This window comes from Panicum hallii, chromosome 3, assembly GCF_002211085.1.
Source record: "Panicum hallii strain FIL2 chromosome 3, PHallii_v3.1, whole genome shotgun sequence".
Lineage (NCBI taxonomy): Eukaryota > Viridiplantae > Streptophyta > Magnoliopsida > Poales > Poaceae > Panicum > Panicum hallii.
Genome location: NC_038044.1, coordinates 2,945,620 through 2,965,116, shown reverse-complemented (window position 1 = coordinate 2,965,116; position 19,497 = coordinate 2,945,620). Strand labels below are relative to the sequence as shown.

General features: G+C 56.4%; 5 protein-coding genes across 6 annotated transcripts; 1 reads left to right on the top strand and 4 right to left on the bottom strand.

The window, feature by feature from the left end:
• Positions 1-374: 374 nt before the first annotated feature.
• On the bottom strand, positions 375-3,694 carry LOC112884444 (predicted GPI-anchored protein 58). The gene is made up of 4 exons (XM_025949829.1): positions 3,636-3,694; positions 3,044-3,521; positions 1,713-2,153; positions 375-420 (listed from the first exon to the last, which is right to left on the bottom strand). Exons 1-4 carry the CDS (start codon positions 3,692-3,694, stop codon positions 400-402), a joined length of 999 nt encoding a protein of 332 aa, XP_025805614.1. The 3' UTR covers positions 375-399.
• A 1,642-nt stretch (positions 3,695-5,336) lies between these two features.
• On the bottom strand, positions 5,337-10,504 carry LOC112886652 (dirigent protein 22-like). Of its 2 annotated transcripts, XM_025952614.1 has the most exons (3): positions 10,367-10,504; positions 9,503-10,272; positions 5,337-5,381 (listed from the first exon to the last, which is right to left on the bottom strand). In XM_025952614.1, exons 2-3 carry the CDS (start codon positions 10,111-10,113, stop codon positions 5,360-5,362), a joined length of 633 nt encoding a protein of 210 aa, XP_025808399.1. In that variant the 5' UTR covers positions 10,114-10,272; positions 10,367-10,504; the 3' UTR covers positions 5,337-5,359. The 2 variants fall into 2 exon arrangements, with proteins under 2 accessions (XP_025808399.1, XP_025808398.1); XM_025952613.1 differs by lacking the exon at positions 5,337-5,381 and having other exon boundaries at positions 9,138-10,272; positions 10,367-10,501.
• Positions 10,505-10,768: 264 nt separating this feature from the next.
• LOC112887234 (dirigent protein 22-like) lies at positions 10,769-11,439 on the bottom strand. The gene has a single exon (XM_025953360.1). It carries the CDS (start codon positions 11,409-11,411, stop codon positions 10,887-10,889), a length of 525 nt encoding a protein of 174 aa, XP_025809145.1. The 5' UTR covers positions 11,412-11,439; the 3' UTR covers positions 10,769-10,886.
• A 1,615-nt stretch (positions 11,440-13,054) lies between these two features.
• Positions 13,055-14,351, bottom strand: LOC112887266 (zinc finger protein 865-like). The gene is made up of 2 exons (XM_025953399.1): positions 13,545-14,351; positions 13,055-13,183 (listed from the first exon to the last, which is right to left on the bottom strand). The coding sequence occupies exon 1, from the start codon at positions 14,256-14,258 to the stop codon at positions 13,554-13,556; it is 705 nt and encodes a 234-aa protein (XP_025809184.1). The 5' UTR covers positions 14,259-14,351; the 3' UTR covers positions 13,055-13,183; positions 13,545-13,553.
• Positions 14,352-18,176: 3,825 nt separating this feature from the next.
• LOC112887168 lies at positions 18,177-19,255 on the top strand. Its single transcript, XM_025953274.1, has one exon. The coding sequence runs from the start codon at positions 18,632-18,634 to the stop codon at positions 18,962-18,964; it is 333 nt and encodes a 110-aa protein (XP_025809059.1). The 5' UTR covers positions 18,177-18,631; the 3' UTR covers positions 18,965-19,255.
• The last annotated feature ends 242 nt before the right edge of the window (positions 19,256-19,497 follow it).

Below are 19,497 nucleotides of genomic sequence, written 5' to 3'. Positions count from 1 at the left end.
AACAAAACTGTACCCGCCACAGGTACTCCGTAGGGTATGCCAAGATACACACCCCAAGCCCTCGATCCACGATCGAGTTAGGTCGCCCACTCCCGGCTAAGCCCTAATCACCAACTCCTGAAGAGAACCACTCCACACACGCCAAGACTATCCATCCATATCCCACACAAACACATTCAAGGGTTTACAAGGCATTTCATATAATGAACGAATAAGATAGGTTGACAAGGAGTAGGGTTCGTAAAGAGGCCATGCAGGTTTATTTCGATATACATATACACACATACAGCAATAGCATATCTACAAGCAAATGCCTAATAGGGATTCAAATCGTAGATGGGCGTGAACCTGGCGTCTCCTCGAAGTCTTCCTGAGCCTCCGGGTAGTCCTGGTCGTCGGTCAGCTCCTCGCGGACGGGTCCTATTCGTGAATAAGAGTAAGAGCAGTGACCAAAGTGCAAAAGTGCACAAAAAGGTTGCAAATAAGATCCAAATCACCACAATACCTATTCTAACAGGTGGTTCATGATTTTAGAAGAATTATGAAACTGGTTTCATAATTTTCGGAGGTCCGGATAATTTATTATGAATTTTCTAAGGAAAAACCTATTTCTGAAATTAATAAAAGATTTTCAGAAATGAGGGCCTGAAAACAGGGACACGTGGCAGCACCAGGGTATGCCACGTGGCATGCTGACGCCAGCATGACGTCAGCAGAGGGGGTCCGGGAAGATGACGTCAGCAGTGGGCCCTGCTGACGTCAGCGTTGACCGGTCAACGTTGACCGGTCAACGGTCAACGGTCAAGGGTCGGTCAGCGGTCGTCGGGCCCCACTGGTCAGCCTCAGCACGAGGCTGACAGGTGGGCCCCTTGGGTCGGGCCGGAAAAGAAAAGACAAAGAAAGGGTCCGGTTCGGTTCTTGGGCCAAAAGAGGTGATGGGCCGGCTCGAGGCCCATCGGCTCGGCTTAGGTTCACAGGGGCAGCTCGGCCTGCGGCTCAGCAGGCCGGCTCGGGCGAACGGGCTGGCTACGCGTGAAAGAGTGGCTCGGCTGGATCCTCCCGTGGGCCGGCTCCTTCTCCTTCCTGGGCTGGGCCCTCTCTCTCTCCTTCTTCTCCTCTGGCTGGGCTGCGCTTCGCCTTCTCCACCTCGCGGCCCGGTGGCTTCTGTCTCCGTCTTCTCTGACAGGGCGGCCCTACTTGTCGGCCTCCGCGGGATCCCGTGTGGCGGGGCTCGGGTCCGGTGTGGCAGACGCGTGTGCGTGTGTGCGTGTGTGCGTGTGAGAGAGCGCCCGAAAGGTGCTCGGGGATATGCCGCAAAGGCTTGGCCGCGACGCGAACGCGACGTCGCGGTCGCATCGCGGGGGTGATCGCGCACGGCGTGGCCGTGGCGTGGGCGTGGCTAGGCTGGACGTGGCTCGGCCTTGCGGTGTGGGTGCGCACGCACGCGCGCGGAGCCTGGCTGCCCAGGGCCGCGGCGTGGCCGTGCCGTGCGCGGAGCACCGGCGACCCGGGTCCGCGACGCGGCGCGGCGGCGAGGGGCGACGGCGGTAGCGGGACAGAGGGCGGCGCGTCGGGCTCCTGCAAGAAAGGACGGCACAGCGGCCGGAGGGGTGTAGGGAGTCCTACGGCCGGCTACGGATGGTTCATCGGCGGCGCATGGCCCACGCCGGCAGCAAGGAAGAAAGGAAAGGGGCGGCGGCAGCAGTGCTCACCGGCGGGGCTGAGGGAGATGGCGCTCGGTGCGGTGGCGGGTTGGAGCCGGTGGGTCGAGGCCGTGCAGGGAGATCCGCGGCGTTGGGGTCGTCGTACGGGGCGCCGGCCTGGTGAAGCTCCGGGGCGTCGGCCTTCTCCTCCTTGCGCAGCTCCGGCTCCTCCTCCTCCTCCTCTTCGTGTGGCGGCGGCGGAAGGGAGGCTGGGGCTTCTAGGGTTTGGGGCGAAGCGGCCTCGGATTTATAGGGAGCGCTAGGGTTCGGGAGCGGCTGCGGCCGGGGTTCTCGACGGCCGGGCCGGGACGCGTGGCGGCACCGCTGCGGCTGTGGCACGGGGCTAGGGTTAGGGTTCGCGGGTTGGTGGCTGACACGGGGGCGCGACGGTTTCGCTCCCGTGTCGCGAAGCGGAGACAGGCGGGGCGCGGCGCAGGCTGGTGACGCGAGCTAGCAGAGCCGCGGCGGAAGGGAAAAAGGGGCGATGCGGTTGGGGAAAGCAGGGCGCGGCGGTTTCGCTTGTCTGTCGGGGAGCGGGGCGAGCGGCGACGCGAGGCGGGGCGAAGCGCGCGGGGGCGAGCGGCGGCGGCAGCGCGGGCGGAGCGGCGAGGCGGGGCGCTGCGGCGGTCGGAGCAGGGCGACGGGGCGGAGCAGAGCGGAACCTTCTGGTCGCTGCGAGAGAAGGAAGGAGGGGAATGGCTGACGAGTGGGTCCCGTGCGTCGGCCGGTCAAGGGGAGCAGGCGAAGTGTCGCGCGGGCTGGGGCGACGGGGAGCTAGGCTGCGGTGGCTCGTGGGCTGGGCCGGTTTAGGCGTCTCGCGGGGGAGAAGGGAAAGGGCGCGCGAGCGGGTGAGGCCGGCTGGGCTTGCTTGGGCTGTGGGCCAAAGGGGTGTTAGAGGTATTAGAGTTTGAGTTTTAATTTGAGTGGCCCATTCAAATTCAAACTCCACACAATTGGTGCACACAAAATTGAAAGCCAAACAAGAAAATCCAACAATCAATTATAACAAGGATATTGCAATTAAATTCAAAAGGACTTCAAATATTCACACTAGCATCTAATAGTCCTTAATTTCAATTAAATTTACAAAGAGTTCGAGGGAGAGAGAAATTAACCTTATATTATGTTCTAACTAGGGCACAACACGAAATTTTTTTTTTTGAAATTCACGATTTTTTGCACTAAGATAACATTCCGGAAAATCCGGGATGTTACAGACTCCCCCCCTCACAAGAATCTCGTCCCCGAGATTAAAGGCAGCTTAGGGCTCGGAAGGGTGTGCAGCCCAGAAGTCAGTTAAAACTAAAGTCTAGAGATTTCGAAAGGTACATACCACTTGCATCGTTAGGTGCAGCCTTGTTCTCCCTCCCAGTCAGGTGGGTCAGTCGGCCGCGGTCGGCGGTGCGCGGAGCTTGAGCGGGCCTGCCGGCGGAGCCAGGCGTGCGAGCTGGAGTCGGGGTCTTCTTCTCGGGGCACTCGTAAGACTTGTGACCCGGCTTGTTGCAGGTGAAGCAAACGAACGGGGTAGCTGGCGTCGAGGCTTTTGGCACTGGCTGCTGGCGGTTGGAGCTTCCTCCTCCCTGCGATTGTCCTCCGAAGGTTCTGTTGCCTGAGTACTGGCCGTTTCCGCCACTGAAGTCTCTGTTCTGGTGGCTGAAGTCAGAACGGAAGCTGTTCCTGGGCGGGAAGGATGGTGCATTCCATGACCTCCGGGAGCTCCTGTCGTGAGTTTGGTACTCGGTCTTCCTCTTCTTGTCGCGCTGGCGGTCCTCCCAGCCGATTCTTTCTCTCTCCACCGCTATGGCGCGGTTGACCAAACTGCGGAGCGATGGGTACTCGCATCCCGTCACGATCTGACGGATGCCGTGGTGTAGTCCTCGAAGAAACCAGAACTGCTTCTTCTCCTCGGTGTTGGTGTCGTTTGCAGCGTACCTCATCATCTTGGTGAAGTGACGCTCGTACTCCTCCACCCTCATCGTACCCTGGGTCATGGTACGGAACTCCTGAGCCTTCTGGATCATCACTTGCCGGGGCACGTGCTGCTCACGGAATGCCCTGGCAAACTCCTCCCACGAGATGTGTGCTGGGTCACGGTGGGAGTCGCAGTAACTGTCCCACCACGACTTGGCGGTACCCTCAAGCTGGTGGACTGCGAGTGCGACGCACTCCTCGTCGGTGCAGTTGGTGAGGTCCAGCTTTGTCTCGATCACCCTCAGCCAGTCATCGGCTTCCAAGGGGTCCTCGGCGTAGCTGAAAGTCGGGGCCTTCAGGCGGATGAACCTCTCGATCTTGCGCTGGAGGTCCTCTTCAGGCGGGCCGTGACGGTTGGCTCCGTGGTTCCTCTGGTCGACTGACTCGGCCAGACGCTGAAGAAGCTGCGTCTGCCTGTCCATGATCTCTGCGAGTGTCGGCGGTGGTGGCGGTGGCTGCTGAGCTGGCTCAGCGTCGATCTCTTCACCGACCTCCTCCTCATCGGCTTCGTCCCCACGGCGTGCCTCCCCAAAGGCGCGGGGTGCGGCACCCGCGGCAGGTCCTCTGCCTCTTCCACGCCCTGCTGCCGGGGCACGTGCTGGGGCAGCACGTCCGCGCCCACGGCCAAACGGGCGGCCTCGTCCGCGTGCCTCGGCTGCGGCTTCCTCCTGGGCGGCTTGCTCAAAGCGTGCGATCAAACGGTTGGACCTGCGGATCGACATTCCTCTGTACGGCCGCGAGTGGCATTACATTAGTTAGCAACGTCGCTCACCACAAGGAAAGGCAAAAACCCAAATACATACAATACACATTCACTCATTAGGAAGAAACAAGTGAAATCATAAGAAGCATAACATTCCACATTCACTCATTCAACAGCACAGATCCTACACCCATGTTATCCCGTGGTTACGATTAACCTTGCAGATAACACACTAATCTCGCATCTAAGGTACGTCTTGATGGTTACAAAAAAAAGGGGGGGTGACCGATCCAGTCATCTACAACTCCACTCCTAAAACTACTGCCGGCATGCGACTTCGGCAACTAGACTTGACAACTCAGCCGGAATGGATCATCGGCTTACTAGCTTACCACCTACTATACTCGTGGGTCACATCCATCATGGCGACTTCCATAGCGGCTTTCACTCTGAGCCACATACGCAAGAGCGGTGTTAGCGTAGGTAAGAGAACAAATCAAGAGTAGGGGAAAAACTGAGTCAAAGGGGGTGACGAAATATAGATCAAGGTAATATAGTAAATGAATAGAAGCGTATAGACTTTCCTACGTCTGTCGTCCATGTCTAAGGCTCACGCTACGGTCAAGCATGGCTCTGATACCAACTGAAACGAACCGGATTCCCGTATCGAGGAATCCGACTCCCTGTATCGTCGTGATAGTCCCTGGATCAAGCGCTATCACATACAGAACTCATTTCAGGCATAATATCACAGTCATACTCATTAAGAGGTCAATCACGGGTTTAATTATTACATAAATCCAGCGGATCTGTAATACGAAATTTATTACAAGCCTTTCGGCTAAATCGAACAAGCAGAAAGCGCATAGCGGTAGCTAGATCTTCGGCCGTCCTCCGTCTTCGGGTTCCACCTCCACATGCGACTTGAGCGTAGCTCGGGCCTCAGTCGTACCATCCGTCGTCGTTGGGGGCGAATTCCGGGTCAGATCCTGCATCGTACCAGGCTATCCCCAAGGAATGGGATATGTTCACGTCACCATCCGTATGCAAGCTTTATGTGGTCTATACTACGGATATAACAGAGTTCAAGGGTAAAGCTGGGGGTTTCCCTATGCATGCAATATAATATATATAAGAATACACATCTCCTTTCATTCCTGACTCGGGCCCTTCCGGCATTCCGGACTCCCGGTCACACACACCTTCCAACACCACCAAGTCGATGCGAGGACTCCCTCTCCTCGCATCTCAGCTGCCCCCTGGCAGGACAATATTCTAGAGGGAGATAGAGATCATGAGTAACACTAACTAATAAGAGCAACAGAGGAGTAGGGATGTCCATAACCGAGGACGCGGCTATACGTATAGTTTTCACCCTGCAGGGGTTGTACACCTGGTCCCACTCGAATCGACACTAGCCGGAGATCAGCCGACTAGTATACGAAACACCGGTCTACGAAACGGAAATAGGAGCCACGGCACCATCCGGCTTTCCCGGGTCTTGGGCGCATCCTCCCGCGAGAGGTCGCCCCGGGACTGTGAAGCCTCCCCTGCGTCTCGGGGAACGTGAGGTCAGCACCTCCTTCCCCTGCACCGATACTCGATCCTCCTACCGGCTTGGTACCGCGCTTGCTAAGTCCGGACCGGGCCCACCCTCATAATGGGTAAGTGGTGTGCACGCTTACAAAGTCCCACAAGTCATGGTTACTCTCACCCGGTCCTTATCTGCCGGAGCGGGCATCTTCGTCACACGCGTATCCACCACGGTGGTCCGCAACTGCACCCTTAACGGGTGCCCCAAACACCTCACACGAAAACAAAACTGTACCCGCCACAGGTACTCCGTAGGGTGTGCCAAGATACACACCCCAAGCCCTCGATCCACGATCGAGTTAGGTCGCCCACTCCCGGCTAAGCCCTAATCACCAACTCCTGAAGAGAACCACTCCACACACGCCAAGACTATCCATCCATATCCCACACAAACACATTCAAGGGTTTACAAGGCATTTCATATAATGAACGAATAAGATAGGTTGACAAGGAGTAGGGTTCGTAAAGAGGCCATGCAGGTTTATTTCGATATACATATACACACATACAGCAATAGCATATCTACAAGCAAATGCCTAATAGGGATTCAAATCGTAGATGGGCGTGAACCTGGCGTCTCCTCGAAGTCTTCCTGAGCCTCCGGGTAGTCCTGGTCGTCGGTCAGCTCCTCGCGGACGGGTCCTATTCGTGAATAAGAGTAAGAGCAGTGACCAAAGTGCAAAAGTGCACAAAAAGGTTGCAAATAAGATCCAAATCACCACAATACCTATTCTAACAGGTGGTTCATGATTTTAGAAGAATTATGAAACTGGTTTCATAATTTTCGGAGGTCCGGATAATTTATTATGAATTTTCTAAGGAAAAACCTATTTCTGAAATTAATAAAAGATTTTCAGAAATGAGGGCCTGAAAACAGGGACACGTGGCAGCACCAGGGTATGCCACGTGGCATGCTGACGTCAGCATGACGTCAGCAGAGGGGGTCCGGGAAGATGACGTCAGCAGTGGGCCCTGCTGACGTCAGCGTTGACCGGTCAGCGTTGACCGGTCAACGTTGACCGGTCAACGGTCAAGGGTCGGTCAGCGGTCGTCGGGCCCCACTGGTCAGCCTCAGCACGAGGCTGACAGGTGGGCCCCTTGGGTCGGGCCGGAAAAGAAAAGACAAAGAAAGGGTCCGGTTTGGTTCTTGGGCCAAAAGAGGTGATGGGCCGGCTCGAGGCCCATCGGCTCGGCTTAGGTTCACAGGGGCAGCTCGGCCTGCGGCTCAGCAGGCCGGCTCGGGCGAACGGGCTGGCTACGCGTGAAAGAGTGGCTCGGCTGGATCCTCCCGTGGGCCGGCTCCTTCTCCTTCCTGGGCTGGGCCCTCTCTCTCTCCTTCTTCTCCTCTGGCTGGGCTGCGCTTCGCCTTCTCCACCTCGCGGCCCGGTGGCTTCTGTCTCCGTCTTCTCTGACAGGGCGGCCCTACTTGTCGGCCTCCGCGGGATCCCGTGTGGCGGGGCTCGGGTCCGGTGTGGCAGACGCGTGTGCGTGTGTGCGTGTGTGCATGTGAGAGAGCGCCCGAAAGGTGCTCGGGGATATGCCGCAAAGGCTTGGCCGCGACGCGAACGCGACGTCGCGGTCGCATCGCGGGGGTGATCGCGCACGGCGTGGCCGTGGCGTGGGCGTGGCTAGGCTGGACGTGGCTCGGCCTTGCGGTGTGGGTGCGCACGCACGCGCGCGGAGCCTGGCTGCCCAGGGCCGCGGCGTGGCCGTGCCGTGCGCGGAGCACCGGCGACCCGGGTCCGCGACGCGGCGCGGCGGCGAGGGGCGACGGCGGTAGCGGGACAGAGGGCGGCGCGTCGGGCTCCTGCAAGAAAGGACGGCACAGCGGCCGGAGGGGTGTGGGGAGTCCTACGGCCGGCTACGGATGGTTCATCGGCGGCGCATGGCCCACGCCGGCAGCAAGGAAGAAAGGAAAGGGGCGGCGGCAGCAGTGCTCACCGGCGGGGCTGAGGGAGATGGCGCTCGGTGCGGTGGCGGGTTGGAGCCGGTGGGTCGAGGCCGTGCAGGGAGATCCGCGGCGTTGGGGTCGTCGTACGGGGCGCCGGCCTGGTGAAGCTCCGGGGCGTCGGCCTTCTCCTCCTTGCGCAGCTCCGGCTCCTCCTCCTCCTCCTCTTCGTGTGGCGGCGGCGGAAGGGAGGCTGGGGCTTCTAGGGTTTGGGGCGAAGCGGCCTCGGATTTATAGGGAGCGCTAGGGTTCGGGAGCGGCTGCGGCCGGGGTTCTCGACGGCCGGGCCGGGACGCGTGGCGGCACCGCTGCGGCTGTGGCACGGGGCTAGGGTTAGGGTTCGCGGGTTGGTGGCTGACACGGGGGCGCGACGGTTTCGCTCCCGTGTCGCGAAGCGGAGACAGGCGGGGCGCGGCGCAGGCTGGTGACGCGAGCTAGCAGAGCCGCGGCGGAAGGGAAAAAGGGGCGATGCGGTTGGGGAAAGCAGGGCGCGGCGGTTTCGCTTGTCTGTCGGGGAGCGGGGCGAGCGGCGACGCGAGGCGGGGCGAAGCGCGCGGGGGCGAGCGGCGGCGGCAGAGCGGGCGGAGCGGCGAGGCGGGGCGCTGCGGCGGTCGGAGCAGGGCGACGGGGCGGAGCAGAGCGGAACCTTCTGGTCGCTGCGAGAGAAGGAAGGAGGGGAATGGCTGACGAGTGGGTCCCGTGCGTCGGCCGGTCAAGGGGAGCAGGCGAAGTGTCGCGCGGGCTGGGGCGACGGGGAGCTAGGCTGCGGTGGCTCGTGGGCTGGGCCGGTTTAGGCGTCTCGCGGGGGAGAAGGGAAAGGGCGCGCGAGCGGGTGAGGCCGGCTGGGCTTGCTTGGGCTGTGGGCCAAAGGGGTGTTAGAGGTATTAGAGTTTGAGTTTTAATTTGAGTGGCCCATTCAAATTCAAACTCCACACAATTGGTGCACACAAAATTGAAAGCCAAACAAGAAAATCCAACAATCAATTATAACAAGGAGATTGCAATTAAATTCAAAAGGACTTCAAATATTCACACTAGCATCTAATAGTCCTTAATTTCAATTAAATTTACTAAGAGTTCGAGGGAGAGAGAAATTAACCTTATATTATGTTCTAACTAGGGCACAACACGAATTTTTTTTTTTGAAATTCACGATTTTTTGCACTAAGATAACATTCCGGAAAATCCGGGATGTTACACATGCCAACAACCCAAAGCATCAATCACATCATGGCTAAGTCCACTTCAGTTGTTTATCCAACTCCAATGGAGCAGCAAGTAATCAAGGCAGTTACAACAACACTATCAAGTAACCCAATTCGTAATGGATGTATGCGGCAAATCAAATAGAAGTGGTTGAAACGATGAAAAATGGGGGATTCTCAGCGGTGGTTGCGGCGCCCGACATTCGTAGCCAACGGATTATTCTTGTAAATTCGAGCTTGATTCTTCTCCCATGAGTAATAATTCGTTCATCCCCCAAAATAAAGCACAAATCAAAGCCTGTATTGTATTACTACTGCGCGCGGTGGATGGAGCAGAGCACTCGGAAGATCAGTTCAGTGCTTGAGATAGAGGTTGTACTCGACGATGGCGTCGCCGGTCTTGAGGTCGAGGGTGTGCGTCCTGGCCTGCGCGTACCCTCGCGCCATCCTGAACACGCCGGTGCCCCCGACGACGGCCATCTCCCGGACGGCGTCGAACACCGCGTTCCGGCCCATGATGGCGACGGTGCTGCCGTTGTACCTGCCGCCCTGGAAGACGAAGTTCATGTTCACCAGCAGGGCCACCTCGTCCCTGCCGGCGGCGACGTAGGTGCCCTGCGCGCGGCCGAGGGGCGTGGAGGAGTTGAGGTCGGGCCCCTCGGTGAGCGGGTCGTCGATGACCACCACGAGGCCGAAGCTCGTCTTGGAGGTGTTGGTCACCGCCGCGCGTGCCACCTGCACCGCCGTCGGGTTCGGCCCGCTCAGCACGTCGTGCCAGTACAGCTTGATGTGCGTCTGCTTGCCTCCGCCCGCCGCCGCCGACGCCGGCGAGGCCGCGGCGGCGGCCAGCAAAAGGAGGAGGGGCACGGCGGCGGCGGCGGCGGCGGCCATGGGCGTATCGTTGCTGCTGCCTGCTGGTGGGTGCCTGCCTATGTATCCTAGTCCTAGTTGTGGTGTGACAATATATGGCGCTCGCGTGCGGCGCGCCATGCGCCAAACGATCGCAGTTTACGCATGGCGTGTTGGGGTCGGTGGTTGCTTTGGCTGCAATATTTGGTGAGATGGTACTAGCAGCATACTGTAGCATGTATCTAGAAGCTTATGATGAGGCGACGAAGCCGAACAGAACAGCAGCAGGCACCTGTGCTCCTGCAAGCATGATGCCAAGTGTGCCAATCAGAGCCAAAGGGGAAGGGAACGCTGAAGTAATTCGATCTGAACTCGCGCTGCGCAGATCACTGACCGCACTGGGAGTGGGAGCAGAGGCAGAGGAGCGCGTGCCGGCTGCGGTTGGTGCACCCGGCTCGCTCGTGTCGCAGGGGTTGGTTGGTGGCGACTTGGGTGTCCGTCCATGGCGTGGCCGGTGGGTGGGTCTGCCACCACCGCCACGCGCGCTAGCTAGCTGCCCATTTTTGCAGGAAGAGATCAGAGAACTGGACCACTCACTCCCTTCTCTCACGCTCTCTTTGAACGGACCGTGGAATATATACCAGTGAAACGAAGCCCTGTGGAAGCCGGCAAGGGTAAAACACGGCAGGATTTCAGGGGTTCAGTTCAGGCATCGACGAAACGCGCTGGCAAAATGCATGCTGGAAATCGATCGTGCAGGAACGGCAGGCAGGGAGTCAACCGCTTCGTCCACCCATGTCGCAATCATCTAGTTTTATTCTTGTCCATGAATTCATCTTCATATATAATCGCTAACAATCAAAGCCGATATATATTAATTAATTCGAGGCTCGCCGAGCACTCGGAAGATCAGATCAGTGCTTGATGTAGAGGTTGTACTCGACGGTGGCGTCGCCAGTCTTGAGGTCCAACGTGTGCGTCCGTGCCTGCGCGTACCCTCGCGCCATCCTGAACACGCCGGTGCCGCCGACGATGGCCATCTCCCGGACGGCGTCGAACACCGCGTTCCGGCCCATGATGGCGACGGTGCTGCCGTTGTACCTGCCGGCCTGGAACACGAAGTTCATGTTCATCGCCAGGGACACCTCGTCCTTGCCGGCGGCGATGTAGGTGCCCTGCGCGCGGCCTAGGGGCTTGGAGGTCTTGCGGTCGGGGCCCTGGGTGAGCGGATCGTCGATGACCACCACGGCGCCGAAGCCCGTCCGGGAGGCGTTGGTCGCCGGCGCGCGCGCCACCGGCACCGCCGTCGGGCTCGGCCCGCTCACCACGTCGTGCCAGTACAGCTTGATGTGCGTGCTCTTCTCGCCGCCCGCCGCCGATGCCGCAGGTACGGCGACCATGATTATTGGCAGGAGGAGGAGGAGCGCGGCGGCGGCCATGGCGAGCGGTGGGTACGTGTTCTGCGCCTTGTTCGTGTGGTTGTGTGCTGATGGCGTTCGCTCGTATTTATGCGCGAGCGAGGGCGCCAGGTGCAGGAGAAGCTTTTGGAAGTTGACAGTTTAGGTGGGCAGAGAATTTGTGTGCATGGCGTGTTAGGGTGGTTGCTTTCGCTGAAATGTTTGGTTAGATGCCATCATGGCCAAGAAGGCTACGGGAAGTAGTGATGCCGCTGTTGAAGGGGCACCAAGGGTGGTCTTAATTGCCATACAGACAAGGCAGGTACCTAGACCAGACTTGGGCCAGTTCGAGATCGAGCACAGCAATAGGGATGCTGTTCGATCTTCTAAAAGGCTAAACTAATTCGTGCTGCAAGTTTCAAACTTGATCATTTGAAGATAGATTCTTAGATTGTACGTACAGTCGGAATTGGTGTTCTTTTTCTTTAAAGTAAAAAAGCGAATATATGTTTCTCAGTTTGCATCTTTTGCTCTGACAAAAGTGCACGTCTAACAGGAGGTGGTTAGTTCCTGATCCTGCAGGAACGGCAGACGTACCAGCAAGTGTCTAACAGGCAGGCGTGTAGCGCGATGCTTGTGCTCGCACAAGCACGAGCGGCTTGCATTGTGTGGCTGTCAATTTAAGTGACAGCTTTGGCACGCCCAAATACAATAAAAGTGCAAGAAGGACCGGAAATTAAACGTACGTTGACTAACTGAGGACTGGAAATCTGTACCGTCGTCTAATTAGTGGACTGGACTGACTGGTGCATCATACCATTCCCCTTGGAACAACAGGAACCGGCCGGCCGGATCCACAATAATAATGGAAATAAAGCACTCTCTCGATCTGTTCGTAAACGAACTCACAGAATTCTGTGTCTGCAACTTTAACCTCGCTACCTTTTTGACATCAGAGATCGCTTCCACTTGGAAGGAAACCACCGAAAGGTGACATTTTACATTCGTGGACGCGAAAGGGAACGGGAAGGGGCTGGAAATTCTCGTGCACGAAGCAGTCAACAGCACTACTAGCTGCACCTGCGGCTGCCAGACTTCGCTCAAGAAGCTGGCCGATCTATAAGCTGCCAGCACCAGGCCAAGTTCGCTCTTCGTCAACGTTCACTCATAATGATTGATCTGCGGGTAGGCAAGTGGTGTAATTTAATTTTCTGATTCCTCCAGACGATTCATCGCATCAGGCGGCGGCCCTGGTCGGCCATGTGGGTATACAAGGCGATGACGAGCACATGGACATGGACATGATCATGCAGTCCGGGCGGGCGGCCGGCACCGGCAGCAGGCGCCATGTAATAAGCACGATCACGATGTGCATACACAGGCCGTCGATTCGTTGCCGAGTTATGGGTGACATGTACGTGGCACCAAAGTGGTTGCTAGCAAGGGACAGCATTACTATCACTTGCTTTTCTTTCTCCAATAATGCCACGGCTTTGCTGCTCTCTCGCTCTGCTCGTGCATGGTGTCATCACCACCTCTAGTTTGGTCTGTGGTGCTTCTTTAAGGACAGCAACCGGCCGGCTTAATCGCAGCAGCAAATGGCGTGCAGGCAGTTTGGCACATACCGCAACTACTTTCATAAACATCTCTCTCTCTCTCTCTCTCTCGCATAAAGTTAACAAACCTGCTTCCAGGACGGTCCAAAACCAACAGATCTGATGATCTGAAGAAGACCAAAGTTTACTACTAGAAACTTCCTCTTGCGTGGTAATTGCCAGGCATGATTACAGCACCTGCAAGCCAGCACATAGTAGCTAGCACACAACGACGACCATCCTTGTAATTAAAAAAATATATGTACCTTCATGATGATCATTCATCTAGCTCACAGCTCAAATTAGAGAAACATTGCTAGATTGCTACTGGTCTTTGTTACTAAGCTTGGCTTGATTATATTGCCTCTGGCGCATGCTGTTCGTGCCACCTCAGTCGTCTGATCGGAGATCGACGATCATGGGGGCATCGATCTTTGGTTCTTTACCGATCAGACGACCGAGGTGATCCAGACACCAATTAACTTAATTACGCCTCTAATCGGAGCAGAGCAATGATCCAGTACATTTTGGTACAAATATATCTACACACCTCAATAAAGGTGGAGTATCAGATTATTACCATGTTCACTTATCTCCGTGTTGTCCGGCTTGCCGCCCCGGGACGTGCTGCGACGGGCCTGCGGGCAAGGAAGGCGCCGTCGGCGACCGCCATGGCGCTCTTGCACCCGTAGAGGTCCAGGAAGCCGAGGAACCCGCCGCCGGCAGGTCGCCACGGACGCCCGGCGCGGCCTGATACCGTTGGCTTTGCCGGCGCCAGCCAGAGCTGCTTGTCTTTGGCCGCGGTCACGGCGGCGTCGGCGCCGTGATCCGCCTCGTCATCCTCGCCGTCGTCGTCCCTGGTGCACTCCGCGAAGGCGGCGACGAAGGGGTCGCCGTTGGCGTCGGAGGACGCGGCGGGGAGCTTGGCGCGCGGCCGCCGGCGCCGGCGGCGAGAGGAGGGCGGTTGCAGCGGCGGCGGGAGCGGGAGCGGCGTGCCTGTGGGGGAGGCGAGGTCGCCGCGGGACGAGTTCTTGGGCACGCCCGGGTGGCGCTCCCACGAGAAGGGCACGAGGGAGGAGGTGCTGGCGCGCGGGGACGGGGCCGGCGACGGCGACGGGCAGAAGGTTGATGAGCCGCTGGAGACGGAGGAAGAGGACGACGACGAGGATGAGTACGAGCTGCGGTGGCGCCCGCGGCGAGGGGCGGCGGGCGGCGACGGCAGGCACAGCGGAGGAGGCGGCAGCGGCAACGGCAGCGGCAGTGGCTGCGGCCCTTGGGTCTGAGAGGCTCGCATGGCGTGCCGAGGGAGAAAGAGACAGCGAGAGTGCAGTGACGACCAGAGCGATTTGCTGTAGTTTCGGCCGGGCAGTTGGAGGTCAGTTGTGTGTGTGGCTAAATACCGTTAAATATTTGCACAAAGGGCCTTAGGTTTGTACCGTTATTTTTCAGACTTCGCTACACCACTTTGGTAAAAAATCTAAAAACCATCAAATTTCGTCCTATTTCTATGGCAGATTTGCTCCAATCGATATGAAATAGAGCCCTCCTCATCCAAATTTTTCTTCACCCCAATCCCTCCTCCTTCTCTAACTCCGGCGAGATTAGGGTTCCAAGGTTACGAGTTCGGGGTTGCCGGGGGGCGGCTGCTCACCGCGTGCTATAGAGGGATGGTCGGCAGCGGCAGGCCGGCCCGGCGGAGGAGGCAGGCGCGGGGGCTGCGAGGCGCAGCGGCGGGGGCGCTACCGACCAAGCGGCAGGAGACGGCGTTTGGGCTGGCGCCGGGACGGGGGAGTCGAAGGCGATGACGGTAAACGTTGCGAGGCGGTCGGCGCGGACGGGCTAGGGTCCCGCCAGCCGGTGCGGAGCTCCGGCAGGACCCTAGCCCGCCCACGCTGGTGGGGCAGGGGAGGGGCTGGGTGGCGGACGGCGGGTGCAGATGCGGGTGCGCCGGTGGAACCGAAGGTGCTTGGGAAGAAGAAAGGGTAGGGGAGAAGGGAGGAGATAAGGTGGAGAGAGAGGGTGATTGAGAGATAACAAATTTCTCAATTGATTGACGTGGAGACGCATCCTTTCTATGGTGTTATTTTGGCACGGATAATTTCCGTCTTGGGTGAAAATCCAATAACTTATTCACTAACATTATTATCCACAAATGAAGAAAATGCGAAGCACATAGGGAATCAAGATCAGGTGTCTAATGCTATGGATTACTGGAACAGTATGTGAGTTCTTTTTTCACTGATTTCAGGAGGAAGCATGCACGCACTTACCGACTTACGGTAGGAGAGCGCTACCCACGTTGATAGAGCCTAAGAGCATGAGGCAAAAGGTTTATCTATTCCAAGAAGGGAATGATTAGAGTTTAGAGGGGCTGGGTTGCATAAATTGTCTTGTTTGGTATAATTATTAGTCCGTGTCGTCCTGTTTATGGAACTGGACGGGGGACGATGCAAACCTACGTTTTAGCTAGGGTGCTCGGTTTAGAGACAAGTTATTAGATGGTCATGTCAAAAAAATAAAAATAAATCAAAGTTCAATGTCTTGTAATTTATGAGTAAACAACTCATATTTAAGATCTTCTTCCACAACTGAAATCTACACAAGCAAAGCAAAAAAAGCAACCTAAAATGTCGCCCAGTACATCCACGAATAACTCAGGCACCCCTGAACACTCTCATGTTGTTGCCGGCTTGCCGCTAGCAGCAACAGGAGGAGCAGGCTTTGTTTTCAAAAAACAGGAGCAGCAGGCGCTGTGGCACCGGCAGCACGTGGGTGGAGGAGCCGGCGGTTGGACCGTCCATGGCGTGGCGTGTGGCGGTTGTTGCTAGCTCTTCGCCTTCGATCTCTTTGCGCGCACGTCTCGATCTGTGCAGTCTGCACTTGCCCGCTCCATGATTCGCTCGTCGTTACCACCCTTCCACTCTGTCAAATTTTGTAGCCTTGTACGACGCGCACAAAGCACGCCGGCGAAGAAGCCACGTACGTACGCTGCCTTGATGCAAAGAGAACCCTGCAACATCTATCTAACAGTTAGGAGGAATTTGGCCCTCTCAGAAAAAAAAAAGTAGGAAGAATTTGCTGTACGATGAATTGATGATGATTAGCCACAGTAGCTGACAGTACGTGCTAACATGACTAGGGGGGTCGGAAGAGTCCGCGGCCCGGCCAAGACGACTCAACAAGAGCATGCTGCATGTACTGACAAGGAGGAATCAGGCGGTTTATTAAAGGCACCAAATGTCCCACATCCACAACGCAGGTAGAACGGTTTCTTTAATGGAGCTGAAACCGTTTTAAAAAATATTTAGCAAAACAGCTCCACTTTACTTTTTATGAGTAGATTAAAAAGAAGGAGCCGGTTAGAACCACATTTTGCAGCTCCACCACCGTAGTGGAAGCTATTTCAAGTTAAGCTTCACCAACAGTTCCTTGCATGGAACCGCTTCACCAACAGTTCCTTGCATGGAACCGCTCCAAAACCATCCCTTTGGCAAGGCTTCAGGCGGAGCCGGCTTTGAAGCCGTTTTTAGAGCCTGCCAGAGAAACTCTGATCTGCTTTCATTCGTACCTGCCAAACTTCCCCCCTCTCTCGATCTACAACTACAACAATATGCTCCTCCTAACCGACGCCGCCCTTTCCGAATGGTCCGTCCTATATGCATGTGTGGTCAGAGACACAATAATAATGATGGCATCATCTCATGCAGTGCATAGAATACATCACATTCCTGCAGCTGCCCAAGCCAAAAAAACAAATGGAAGACGCGTGCATGTGATGCACTCATGCATCCACGCACGCACGCACGCACGCACAGGACTACTACTTGTTGCAACGACAAAGTGCTGTTGTCGGCATGCAACATTTTGATTGATCGGCATAGCTCCTGTTGCATCGTCAATCGACCCATCGAGTGGAATTATTCACAATTGGATGGGTTCATTTGCCGTGCATGTCCGGAGGCACCGTAGCGTAAAGCTGATTCTCTCTCTCAACCTCGCTGACCTGGAAGCCGGTGCAGATTTTTTTTTTTAGATTTTACCGGCTTTTTCCTGGTCACTTAATTTAGTGTGGTGCCAGCGATACAGGAGAAACCTATGCAATTTGAAGAGCGAGGGAGTCACCGTATAGCACAGGCTTGCTTAGCTTCCACGGCAGCTACTCTCTTCGTTCCAAAATATAATTCGTTTTAGCTTTTTTTAATTTATAATATTTGCTACGCACCTAGATATACGATACATTTTGCGACGACGAAGGGAGTACCAGCAAAGCACCTAAATATACTATGAAATGAAGTACTAGACGTAGAAGCATGCATACGCTTACGTACAGGCAACTGCAACTTGTAATTTGTATTTTATACTAATTCCTTGCGAAAAGGAAAGGTTCGATCGAGGCTCGGGCAGCAGTAGGGATGAAATGATGGAGATGGAACAGGGTGCATCGATCGGATATACAGTGCAATTTCGTTGTCTATACACTCCACTCCAGCTATATGTAGTGCTTTTCATCATATACCTATGCGCCGTATTATACAGTCATTACATGTACTGTACACGCATCCGTGCAGTGCAATGATGGCAGCAGCTGCTTCTGCTTGGTGGAGTCAAGTACGTACTAGGTGATAGCAGCCTAGCTAGGCGCTGGTTGGCTCCATCGGGTCGGATCCATGTAGACCTCAGCTGAAAGCGCCAACACAGACACCATTCATGCCCTGATGAGTGGGCCGTGGGGGGAGAAGGCAAAGCAGAGAGGTAGCCCAAAGCAACATATGGCCAGATACGGCCCAGGTTGCTGGGGTTCGAGTTCGAGCTTCGAAGGATGGATCGAAAAGGGTGGGCTGGGCCACCGACCATCACCAACACCCGCGCCGAAGGAAGTGAATGCTCTGCTCCACGGCCACGCCGCCCTGTCCTGAACCTCTGATCGTGACCGTACGTCCTCCTGTCCCGCTACCCAGCTACTGTCAACAGTTGCATTAACGGAGGTTGGCCACGCGGCGCCTTCTCCGTTACAGTGAGCCTGAGCGGTGCGAACCCCGGTCACTCGGAAAACGCGGGTACATTTTCATCAAATAATATTAAAATTATTTTTAAACAGCGTATCACGTTGTACGCTCGGAAGATTTTGTGACTGTGGTGCGAACGAGGAAAGAAAATTGGTTGAACAATATAAACCACTTCTTTATATATAAATATAAAATCGTTACTTAAACCACTCCAAAAGGCATGCTTACAAGTTTCGAAACTGGTCTCGAGAAGCTCCCCGTTCAAATGAAGCTCGGACCTTGTGTTTCAAACTGCAGCACTGTCAGCTCGTGAAAATGCTACAGTGACGGCGTGCTTTAAAGGCGGATGGATAAAATCTGGTGGCGTGCCCATGGCCGAGATCCTCTCCGACTCCCGGAAGCAAGCAAGCCCCGGCGACACGTCAAAAGCCCCACTGCCCTTACCCTAGCGGGGGCAAAGCTTTTGGCAGAAGCAACGCCCGCCCAAAGCAAAGCAGGAACAAGGCTTTGCAGCTACCAGACTTCGAACCGGAGCGGAGCCAGCCACCCACGAGAACAAGCAACAACAAAGAGCCGGCCATCTCTCTCTTGATCCCTTGCTTGCTTGCAAGCACGTCGTCGCCGGTTCACACCGATCGCTGGCCGCAGCCTAGCCAGCCGGATGGGCGGCGGCGGCGGCGTGGTGCCGCCGCTGACGGCGTCGTGGCGGGCGGTGGCCGCGGCGGCGCTGGCGCTGTGGCTGGTCCCGGTGGTCCTGGCGCTGGCGCTCCTCTGGCTGCCGTTGCTCTGCTGCGCCGTCGCCGCCGTCCGCTTCCGGCGGGTCCGGAAGTCGCGTGGCAGCGGCGGGCGAGGGGGGTCGTGGCGGGAGGAGATCACGGTCGATGACGCCGGCGATCAGGCGCGGCTGCTGCACCGGTACCTCCGCGACCAGATGGAGCTCGTCGTCGCCGGGGCCGGCGCGGGGGACCTGCTGGAGGAGCTCCCTGTTCAGTAGTGCCGAAAAATTACTTTCCTTTCGGTTTGCAGTTTCTAGTTCTAGGATGTTACTTACATGTGTGATAGCTGATCGCCTGATCGGAGCTGCCAGATGCTTGACCGGAGAACTCCCTTGTGGCTGGGCCGGTGGAGCATCAGGAGCGATTTCTTTGATGAGATCTCGTTTCTTGCTTCCGCACAAGATTTCAGGCGGAGCAAAGATGAGTTGTTGACTTGCAGTTCTTTCTGCTAGTACGTAATACGGAGACAATGAGGCATGGGCTTGAACCAGCCTTCTACTTTCTTTTCTCTCCGACTCTCTCTGATTGATGCTTCGAGGAGCATGGATAGATCTTGGATCCGAACATTTAATTTGCAGTGTTTGACTGTATCTGACGTTATCCATCCATGTTGGATTGGATTGGAAACCACATGGAGTGTGCGAGGCGCCTGCAAGCAGAGACCGTAGCGCCTGCTGATCTGATCAATGGTCTCATCAGCACTGTATTTCGATTAACTGTCTCGCTAGGGTAGTGGTGATTCGATCTCCTC